The sequence below is a fragment of the Musca autumnalis genome, unplaced genomic scaffold (assembly GCF_047663935.1).
Source record: "Musca autumnalis isolate F117 unplaced genomic scaffold, ASM4766393v1 scaffold_5, whole genome shotgun sequence".
Taxonomy (NCBI): domain Eukaryota; kingdom Metazoa; phylum Arthropoda; class Insecta; order Diptera; family Muscidae; genus Musca; species Musca autumnalis.
In genome coordinates, this window is record NW_027412088.1 from 169582654 (window position 1) to 169594899 (window position 12246).

The window sequence follows — 12246 nt, forward strand, 5'->3', positions numbered from 1 at the left end:
TGTGTTCACTCAGCATGAGATGCACCCTCTACCGACATCTATTGCATCTTATCGAAGCGGTATGCATATGTGATAACCCAAGCACATTCATATTAGTCCTGGGATTCCATCCGTTATGACCCGGACAAAAAATCGAACAAAAATAAAGAGAGTAGGCATTTAGGGGTTACTGCTCCCAGTAAAAAGGTAAAAATACAGAATTATGAACACTAGGGTTATGACTTTTTTACAACCTTGTATCCCTGTATCATATTTTGATGAGCTTTTACCTAAGATTAGATAAAATGATAATTATAAGGTGATTCGATAAAAAAAGCTTACGCACAAAAAGCTTTTAAAGTTGTCATATATGAGCTTTTGAGTCACTTTAAGCACAAATATATCTCAAAACAAGCTTTAAAGCCACAGGACATAACCAACATGAAATAAGCTTTTGTTTCTCAAAAATTTTCAAATAAAGTTTGTTTTAAAGAGGTTTGTGCGTGATGTTTTGTAATAATTAAATGGAATGAATGTTATTTTTAGCATTAATAGGCAAAAGTTCATTTATTCTCGCTACAGGAAATCATTTTTGAGAAAAAAAGTCTAAAAGTCATAACCCTAATGTACACTGAGGTGGCATCCGCTACCCAGAAAACGAACGTTGAATGGTTCCGGGTCGAAGAATCCGCTGTTGGATTGAGATTATGTTGATTGGGTCTTTCAATGGAATAATCAGGCCCACTGTTTATGATACCTACCCCTCAAACGTCGATGGAAACCTTCAAAACTTCTTTTGTTGCCATCTAGATTTATATTTTTTAATTAGGGATCTCATCAGAAGACCACTCCTGCCATTGTTTTTGCTTTTCTTGTACAATCATAGCCTAAGGATTTTCAATTGTCGGCAAAGCCGACTGATTCTCCTATTTTACTTCGTTACTAAAATTTTTTCTAACATATAACCTCTTTCCTAACATTTAAAATGCTTACTGTGACCATAACATTAAATCTCGTCTTAACAAAAAACTAAATTTTTTCTTCTAATTTTCCCGCCACCAAACAACAAAAACATCTTCACCATTTGTCAATTTCATTTTGAATCATTCACCACAACAACAACAACAAGAATAACGCATATTTTCTGTGTGGAAATCATCTTCACTGCTGCATCCATAAGAAATAACTACTCCTCCAAATTGAGCAGAGAAAAACAAGATTTCTAAATGTGAATTTTTTTCTTCTTCTTTTTGTTTTTCTCCTACTGCAAAAATTTCCAGACGACTTTTCCAACTTCCCAACATCCTCGCACTGCAAAACGAATAAACGAACGCAAGAAAAAAAACACAGAACGTATAAAGAAATTGTCCCCCTTTTATTTCCCACAAATCCAGACAAAGACTGAATGAATGCCAGTTTTTCTTAGCCACCAAAGGAAAGTAAGAGTGAAAATCAACAGAAGCATCTGTGGCAATTTTAGTTGGAGCAGCATTTACTTAGTATGTCATAGCATTGGCAGCAACGGAACTTAGTGGAGTCCACATAATTGGCAATACAAGAAGAAGTCAACAAAGGAGAGACAGCAAGAAAAGGAGAAAAATACCAACAACATTAAGAAAATGTCATTTGTTAATAATGAACAACAAATACAACAGCAGCAACAACAAGGCCAGCAATAGTTAAGTGTACCAGAAATCAAGCTTTGTTTGTGCCAGGCCATTTATGGTGGAAGTTATTTTCGTTGTTGTTGTTGCCTTACTTGTAATTTCATTACACTAAGTGATATTATTGTTGATGTTGTTGTTTTCAACTTTTGCTTTCAACTCCCCTCGCCATTCCCCGCTCCACCTCCGCCACCAAAAACTCTGCCGCCTTGGCTCATTTGTCATTCCACGATTGTGATCTGAGCCTGTTGCCATAGAAAGCCTTAAAAATTTTGAAATTTTGCAAAACAATGGCTGTACAAAACCAAAGATTACCAAAAGATAATATCAAACAAGCAATGCCAGTGCCACCACCACCATCAGCCGTCATGGCCCCATCACCATTTGGAACAGCAGCAGCAGCAGTACCACAAACAACATCAGCAGCATCAGTAGCTCCAGCTAATTTATCAATGCCCACGACAAAATCCAACCATAAGGCGCAGGCGCCGCCAACAACAGCAGGTTCATCATCATCACAAGCCGCATCATCAGCACCTGCACATCAGCAGCAATCACAGCCATCAGCTTCAGCATCAAATACGGTGACATCAGCCCAAACGAATGCTAATGGTGGACCCCGAGTGTCATTTAATCGAGATGTTCATGTCAAACGAATTGGTTAGTGTTGCACTTTTTTTGTTTTGTTTTGCTTTGTTTGTTTTTTGTCTTATCTACCGCCTTACACTACCAACTACCAACACTACCAATCAAAAGAAAAAAAACGCTCGCTAACCACTAACTCCCTCGGTTAAAGTAATTAATGTCTGTGAGATGAAAAAATTAACATTTGTTTAACATTTATTTTCCAAAGCAAACAATTGTCATGTGGAGCGAGAAAAAAATTCTCCCCACATCTAATATTTTTAATTACCCTGAGAACAGCTTTTCAATTGTTTTTGTTTTGTTGTTTGTTAAGCTATTCATTTAAATTAATCAGTGGTTTTATGGCCGCCACCATCACCAGCCGAGTTCATAGGAAAAATGGAGTTTTCCCTTTTGTTTTAGAAATAAAAAGTGAAAGTCTTGGTGGTAGGTAAATGAATTGGGTTTACCTCCTCCTGTTGACAATTTTTTTGTTATTCAGTTAGTGTTGTTAATTACGTGGGAGTCTAATGTGTACAATTTCAATTGGTTAATTGTAGTTGTTTATTATGAAAATGTTATTAAATAACATACATATGTAGCAAAGTTAAAAGGAACAAGTAAAAAAGTGTCAGTCGGCTTTGTCGACAGTGGTATACCCTCAGCCAATGTGAATTGAAAGTTTCATCTAGGTACAGATAGAATGTATTTAGCGTCTCTTCAGAATTTTGTGGCCCTTTTTCAACATTTGAACTTGCCGACAAAAATGTGGATTAGGAATTAACACAAATGTTGAACTTTTGTGGGGGAGGTACCCTTAGGGAGTACCGATATGTGCCATTTTAGAAGTTAAACTAAATTGTGACAAAATATTAGGAGATCCAAAGTCTGGACCACATTGGTTGCACCATTCAAGTGATATCGTCCTAACATTTTAGTCACATTTTTTAAATATTGGGGAGAAGTACCGGAAGTTGGGGACCGGTATTGCCCCTTGAAACTAAGTTTGGATAAAATATGACGAAGACCAAATGCTGCACCAAATTGGTAGAACAGTTCGAGAGCCACGTATGGTGACATAGGGCTTTTAACACCTTTCGGGATGTTCTCCCAAGAAATGTGGACCTGCCCCTGAAAAAACTTTTACCGTCGTAATGGAGGTAGCTAATGCAAATCGCTTCAACAAAAATCAAAGTGATTAGAGAGCAGGTCTTAAAGTGAACTTATCCGAAATTTTGTGTGGGAGGTACCCAAAGGAGTGGAAAAATATAGTCCATATTCGAACCTGAACTATTTTTGGTAGATATATTAGGATGTGCAGAGTATGGATTACATCAGTCAATCCCTTCAAGAGTTATCGTGCGCATATTTTTCCGAAGATGTTTGAATTTTTGTGAGGGAGGTTCTTGAAGGAGTTGACCGACTTGGTTTATCTTCTAACTTAAGCTATGTTTGGACAAAATATTAAGAAGGCCAAAATGTGGACCTAGTTGGCAGATCCGTTCGAGATTTATCTTGCGCTCCAACCACTGTCCACGGTGTCGTAGGGGTTTTTTGCACCTTTCAGACTATTTTCTCAGGAAGAATGGATTTGCCCGTTATGAAACTTGTACCATCGTATGGGAGACAGTGAATACAAGTTGTTACAACAAAAACCAAAGCGATTCGAGAGCAGGTCCTAAACTGAACTTTTCCGAAATTTTGTGTGGGAGGTACCCGAAGGAGTGGACCGATTGAGTCCATATGTAAACTTCATCTAAGTCTGGTAGAACTTTCACGATGTACAAAGTGTGAGCCAAATCGGTTACTCCCTTCAAGAGTTATCGTGCGCACAAATTTTCCGAGCATTTTCGAACTTTTGTGGGGGAGGTACCGGAAGGAATGGACCGATATAACCCATCTTCGAACTTAAACTAAGTTTGGGCATAATATTACGAAAGCCAAATTTTAAACCGAATCGGTTGGTCCGTTCGAGAGTTATCGTGCGCACCATCCAGCCAGACAGACAGACGGACGGACATGGCTAAATCAACTCCAAATTGTCTGAAACACATTTCGTCCAAACATACGATGAGGCACATTTTGCCCGTACGAAATTGTATATACCCTCGTTAGCATAAATGCTGAGGGTATAAATACAGATATTTATACCCTCAGCCTTTAGGCTAAAGAGGGTATTTACACTTTGATACGACCAAAAATGTGCCTCATCGAAATAATGGTTTTAGACCCCAAGTATGTTTGTACGATATCCGTTTCAGACAATTTTGAGTAGATCTAGCAATGTACGTCCGTCTGTCTGTCTGTCCGTCTGTCTGGCCGGCTGGTGCGCACGATAACTCTCGAACGGATCAATCGATTCGGTTAAAATTTTGGGTATCGAAATATTTTGTCCAGATTCGATTTAAGTTCGAAGATGGGTTATATCGGTCCACTCCTTCCGGTACCTCCTCCACAAATGTTCAAAAATTGTCGCAAAACTTGTGCGTACGATAACTCTTGAAATGAATAACCGATTTGGTCCATAATTTGCACATCGTGTAATTTTTAGCAAACTTAGATGAGGTTCCAATATGGACTCAATCGGTTCACTCCTTTGGGTACCTCCCACACAAAATTTCGGAAAAGTTCAGTTTAGAACCTGGTCTCGAATCGCTTTGATTTTTGTTTACGCAAGTTGTATTCACTGTCCTCTATACGACGCTGTAAGTTTCATTAGGGGCAAGTTCATACTTCCTGAGAAAATAGCCTGAAAGTTACAAAAAACCCTATGACACCGTGTGTAGTGGTTGGAGCGCAAGAAGGTTTGTGAATCTTCTACAAAAAGATCTACATATCATAAACAAGAATTTATGTCCACAAATCTTCGTAAAGAAGATCTACTGATCTTTTGCAATAAAATTTTTTCTGTTGATTTTCTGGTCTTGTAAAAGAAAAATTATTGATCTTCTATACGAATGCATATTGTTTTTTTTTCACCCTCAAGAATATTCACTTATCTTCTATAAGATGATGTGCGGAACTTCTCAAAAAAGACATACTGAACTTCTACAAGAAGACCTGGTGAAAATCTACAGAACTTCTACACAAAGACCTACCGTTGTTTTAAAAGGAGGCCTTCTGGTTATCCTCAACAAAAGCTACTAATCTACTGATCTTCTACAAGACTTTTGTAGAAACCCTTCTGAGGATCTGTCGATTTTCTACAAGAAAGCATGTTGATCTTCTGTTTCTGATCTAGTTCTGGAAGATCAGTAGATTTTCATGGAAGGTATATTTTTCTTCTAGGCCTACTGGTCATTCTCATCTACTGATCTTCTATAAGAAGATCTGCTGAACTTTAACAATAAGACCTGCTTATCTCTTATAAGAAGACTTGACGATCTTCTGCAAGAAGATCTACGAATCTTCTACAAAAATTGTAGATCTTCTTTCACAAGAAGATAGTATATCTTCTATAAGAAGATTTAATGATTCCTTATAAGAATACTTGTTGATCTTCTTCAAGACGATTTAATGATCTTCTAGAAGAAAATCTACTGATCATCTTCAAGAAGATCTACTGATTATCTTCAAGAATACCTACTGATCTTCTTCAAGACGATTTAATAATCTTCTACAACAAGATCTACTAATCTTCTACAACAAGATCTACTAATCTTCTACAAGAAGATCTACTAATCTTCTCCAAGAAAATCTACTGAACTTCTACAAGCGGATCTGCTGATCTACTGCTCCCTTACAAGAATACTTTTTGCTCTTCTTCAAGAAGAAGATCTACTGTTTCTTAGAAAAAGATATACAGATCTTCCAGAAGAAGATCTACTGTTCTTCTAGAAGAAGATCTGCTGATTTTCCACAAGAAGGTTTACTGATTCCTTATAAGAATACTTATTGTTCTTCTTCAAGACGATTTACTGATCTTCCAGAAGAAGATGTATTGATTGTCTACAGGAAGATATACTGATCTTCTGAACGAAGAACAACTGATTTTTTACTAAAAGATCTGTTGATCTTCTACAAGAAAATTTATTGATCCCGTGTGGTATTCTTCAAGACGATTTACTGATCTTCATAAAGAAGATCTACTGATCTACGTATCTTCAACAAGAAGATCTACGTATCTTCAAATTACAGCTAGTTCGGTTAAAAATTGTAACTAAAATTCTAAAAATACCGAAAATCGGGAGGTACCGATATATGGGGGCTATACCACAACATGGACCTATGTTGATGATGTTTCGTAGAGATATTTCTTGACCACTGAGAACCTCAAATGTCAAATTACAGCTAGTTCAGTGAAAAATTGTAACTAAAATGCTCAAAATACCGAAAATCGGGAGGTACGTTTATAAGGGGGCCATACCAAAACATGGACCTATGTTGACGATGTTTGGTGGAGATGTTTCATGACCACTGAGAACCTCAAATGTCAAATTGCAGATAGTTCGGTTACAAATTGTGGCTATAATTCTCAAAATACCGAAAATCGGGAGGAACCGTTATATGGGGGCTATACCAAAACATGGACCTATGTTGACGATGTTTGGTGGAGATATTTCATGACGACTGAGAACCTTAAATGGCAAGTTACAGCTAGTTCGGTTAAAAATTGTAGCTAAAATTCTCAAAATACTGAAAATCGGGAGGTACGGATATATGGGGGCTATACCAAAACATGGACCTATGTTGACGATGTTTCGTGGAGATGTTTCATGACCACTGATAACCTCAAATGTCAAATTGTAGATAGTTCGGTTAAAAATTGTGGCTAAAATTCTCAAAATACCGAAAATCGGGAGGTACCGTTATATGGGGACAATACCAAAACATGGACCTATGCCCATATCCTTTGGGATATAAGTTTGTTGATCACTAGGAACCCTAAGTGCCAAATTATAGCTAATTCGGTCTGCAAATGTGGAGAATAACATAAAAATACCTCAAATCCGGAGGTACCGTTATATGGGGGCTATACCAAAGAGTGGACCGATATAGCCCATCTTCGAACTTGACCTACTTATGGAAAAAAGACCCTCGAGTGCAAAATTTCAGCACTCTATCTCAATTATTGCGGACGCTAGAGTGATTACAACAGACGGACAGATGGACATGGCTAGATCGTCTTAGAATTTTATCCTGATCAAGAATATATATACTTTATAGGGTCGCAAATGATTAGTTCGATGTGTTACAAACGGAATGACAAACTTAATATACCCTCCATACTATGGTGGAGGGTATAAAAATTAATGCAGAGGAAATAATATTTCGGAAACTAAAGTTTGGGCGTGTTTCATTCACACACACTTTTATATCGACATTCATAAACAGTATATCCAGAATTTAAAGGTCCAGAAATATTTGGATCGACACAGCGTTTTGCCTAGTTGATAGTTTGGACGAAAATACTATCCCAGAGAGAGCCGGTGCCCTACATAGGGAAATCAACTAATTCCAGATGATCTGTTACAACTTGTCTAGGAGGATAATGTCCCTGAGATGACCCTCAATCAACAATCAATTCATTTTTTCAGCCTTTGTTTCAGCCTTTTCCATGATTACTACTCTAACATCATCAGGACCAACCATAACTAAGCTTTATCAGATTGTCTTTGTCAATCATCTTTTTATACCCTCAGCATTTATGCTAACGAGGGTATATACACTTGCATACGGGCAAAATGTACCTCATCGAAATAATGGTTTTAGACCCAAACTATGTTTGAACGAAGTGTGTTTCAGACAATTTGGAGTCGATTTAGCAATGTCCGTTCGTCTGTCTGTCTGTCCGTATGGCTGGCTGCAGCGCATGATAACTCTCAAACGGATGAGCCGATTTGGTCCATAATTTGGCTTTCGTAATATTTTGTCCAAACTTAGTTTAAGTTCGAAGATGGGTTATATAGGTCCACTCCTTCCAGTACCTCCTCCACAAAAGTTCGAAAATGTTCGGAAAATTTGTGCGCACGATAACTCTTGAAGGGAGTAACTGATTTGGTCTATACTTTGCACATCGTCAAATTTCTATCAGAAATAGATGAGGTTCCAATCTTGACTCTATCGGTCCACTCCTTCGGGTACCTTCAACACAAAATTTCGATAAAGGTCACTTTAGTGCCTGCTCTCGAATCGTTTTGATTTTTATTGTTAAAACTTGTGGTGATTGAAGCGCACGATAACTCTAACGAATCTACCGATTCGGTCAAAAATTTGACCTTCGTAACATTTTGTCAAAACTTAGTTTAAATTCGAAGATAAGCCACTCCTTTAGGTACCTCTCACACAAAAGTTCAAAAATGTTCGAAAATATTTTGCGAACGATAACTTTTGAAGGAAGTAGCCGGTTTGGTCCATGCTAACACATCTACCAGATATAGATCAGGATCGAATATTGACTATATTTGTCCACTCATTCGGGTATCTCCCACACAAAACTTCGGATAAGTTCTCTTTAAGACCTGCTCTCAAATCACTTCTATTTTTGTTGAAGCAACTTGCATTCACTGTCTCTATTACGACGGAAAAAGTTATTTCAGGGGCAAATCCATACTTCTTGAGAAAACAGCCCGATAGTTATAAAAACCCCCTATGGCAACATATTAGTGGCTGGAGAGCACGAACTGATCCACCGATTTGGTCCAAATTTTTGTCTTCGTCATATTTTTTCCAAACTTAGTTTCAGTTCGGAGATAGGAAGTACCTATCCACAACTTCCGGTACTTCCCCAATATTTAAAAAAAATTTCAATAAAGTGCTGTGCTATCTCTTGAACGGTCTGAGGGTATATCTCTGTCGGCAATGCCGACTGATATTTTTTCACTTGTTCACCTCCATCATCCTGATGAAGAGTTTAGCATGTGAGACAACAAAACCATTGGATAATTCTTTGACTTCTATAGCTTGGTTCAGCTTTGACTTATTTGGTTTATCCGGGTGAATGGTTTAAGATACGAGACAGTCGCAGCCTTTTAAGAAGACTGAAGGCTCGGCATATTGTTGGACACATGACTTCTTGGAGTATCTGATAGCCAATTCCTATTGAAGTTGAACAGGAATTTTCCACATTCATCACGTCCATTGTTTCCCATATTCATCACTTCCTTGTAAACATAATTCTCCAAAATGTCCTTTGGGCGATGCCGTTTGGATCTTTTGTATCACATCCAGAAGGTGTCTGTGCGAAGGTGTCTTGTTTCTACTACTTCCTTTGCTTTGGTCCATCAGTCCACGAAGTTCGGACTCGGCTATAAAAAGCAGGTCCCATATCAATATGCAAATATGAATCGGGTAGCACATATGAAAGAAGTCTCACTTTTGCCTTCGGAGATGTTTGTGGGTGTATACATATATCATCCTGGTGAAGGGCTTAGGATGTGAAACAGCTCAGGAGTCCAGCAAAACTGTCTTAGAGTCTTTGGAGTCCTTCTTTGGCTTCGTGGCAGCCTTATTAAAAGACTGTGACCAATCCTTGTCCTGATCACGTGCAGCCTACTTTAGTACAATGACCTATCTTTATCCTGACCACGTGCAGCCCACTTTAGTACAAATTCACTTAGTTCATGACTGATATAAGGTTTCGTATAAAAAAGGTTATGAACTATTTTAAAACATCAGTGGTGTTGTTAGGGGTTTCATTCGCTTTTCCTATCTTCGGTTTCATTGTTTTTTTTTCTGACATGCTGGCTATCTAGATTTTCCATTATCTAAACTACATAAATTCGTGTGGCACATGGTTGCCACGATGATATTTTTAATTAGTGGACAACAATGAAATTAACATTTTTGTTCATGTGGTTTTGAACAGCAATAACAACAAAGTTTGGCATTCGAACACGCTGCACTAGACTAAAAATGACAAAGACGTTTACCTTGAATTGCAATTTTTATAGAATTGTATTTTCTTTCGGCGGCCAACTGGGCTACTGCAGTAGTAGTGGCAGTTACAACAACAAGAAAACAATCTCACACACAGATAATGAATTGAAGCTAGGAGATCATAAAACAACAGACGGCATTTCATTTCATTTCTGCGTTTTTGGAACTTATGCAGAGTTTTGTTACAATAAAAAAATCTGCTAAAACGCATCAGTTGTGGACTATACAGACATTATTGTTGTTGTTGTTGGAGTAGTTGTAACTTTAGCAAAAAAAAAAAAACCAAAAAAGATATTAACTATTATGAGATCTGTGGCTGCGTTCCAGTGTTTTATGATTATGCCATTTTGCTAGGTGGGGAGGAGATCGGTTTATAAGCGTTTTATGCTGCATTTTGCTCGTTTACGCTATTGTTTATCGCTACTTGGAAGACTTGGGGATTTATTTGTTTGTAGCATTGCAACTAAGGGAGTCCAAGGGCTTCCCCCCCCCCCTCCCTCAGCCGTTTTTTTAGAAATAACTCTAGCTCTAGGTTTGGATATCACTATGTGTGCATCCGTGTGCGTGTGTGTGTATGCGCGAGTGTGCGTATGTTTATGCGTTGTTATTTTAAGCCGCTTTTAATTGTGGTGAAAAGATTTATTTCATTGTTGCATTGAATTTATAGCTTTTACGTTGGTTATAGTTAATTTTCTGTCTGGCCATGACCATGGCCACTTGGAAGGGGCCGAAAAGGTAAAAAAAACAATGACCACATCTATAGAATCCAACAAAATAAAGAAATTAAAAGTTAGCCGTCATAAAATAACTACAACACCCAGCAGAAGCAGCAGCAGCAAACTGTTTATAGCGGCCGTTTTATCTTTTGGCTTGGACATGGGTTTGGTTAGCTCCTGCAAAATAAATATGAGCTTGAAATGCAGTAACCATAACAACAATCACACACACACACACACACACACCACTCGTAAAATGACAAACGTTTAGTAATAAAAATTATTTAAATTGTTTTTCCAGCAGTTCTAGTGGTGGTTAATCGTTTTGAGTTTTATTTCAATTTTGTTTCGATTTCATTCTTGGTTTCAAATTACGCCATTACCGTAAAGAGGTGAGGCATGGTCTATGTAGTTTAGCTTAAAGATATAGGTGGATCTAGAGGATCTAGTGACCTGGAATAAAAATACGCGGGAGACAAAGCAGTATTCTATAAACAACTGATGGGCCTCTAAAAGAAGACCTGGGGTCTTCTACAAGAAGCCTTGGTAGTTTTCAAAAAAAAAAAAATATACTTTGTGATCTTCAGTAGAAAGACTTGGTAAGAGGGTATTCTGAACTGCTATAAGAATACCTGGTGGTCTTCTGTAAAAAGGCCTGATGGTCGTCTATTAGAATATCTGTTGGTCTTTTATATGAAAAACTGGAAGTATTTTATAAGAAGACCTGGCGATCTTCTATAGGAAAAATTAGTGGTCTTTCATAAGAAGAACTTCAAGCCTTCTATGAGAAGACCTGGTTGTTTTCTACGAGAAAACCTGGATGTCATCTTTGAGAAATCCTGGCGCTCTACTATGAGAAGGCCTAGCCTTCTATGAAAAGACTTTGTCTTCTTTTAGAAGACCTTGTCTTCCATGCGAAGACCTGTTGGCCTTCTATGAGTAGGCCTTGTCGTCTATGAGAAGACCGTGTCCTCTATGTGTCTGACCTTGTGTTCTATGAGAAGAATTTGTTTTCTGTGAGAAGACCTGGTCTTCTGTGAGAAGACCTTGTCTTCTATGAGAGGACCTTGTCTTCTATGGGAAGACCTTGTCTTCTATGAGAAGACCTTGTCTTCTATGAGAAGACCTTGTCTTCTATGAGAAGACCTTGTCTTCTATGAGAAGGCCTTGTCTTCTATGAGAAAACCTTGTATTCTTTGAGAATGCCTTGTCTTCTATTAGAAGACCTTGTCTTCTATGAGAAGGATTTGTCTTCTATGAGAATACCTTGTCTTCTATGAGAATACCTTGTCTTCTATGAGAAGACCTTGTCTTCTATGAGAAGACCTTGTCTTCTATGAGAAGACCTTGTCTTCTATGAGAAGACCTTGTCTTCTATGAGAAGA

General features: G+C 37.9%; 1 protein-coding gene across 1 annotated transcript in view; it reads left to right on the forward strand.

Annotated features, from left to right (window-relative positions):
- The window catches only part of blo (bloated), a 445168-nt gene that overhangs the window by 159237 nt on the left and 273685 nt on the right, over window positions 1–12246 (forward strand). The window contains exon 3 of the mRNA XM_073955435.1: window positions 1260–2303. Within this exon, the coding sequence (XP_073811536.1) occupies window positions 1934–2303 (370 nt within the window). The 5' untranslated portion in view covers window positions 1260–1933. The remainder of the gene's footprint in view (window positions 1–1259; window positions 2304–12246) is intronic.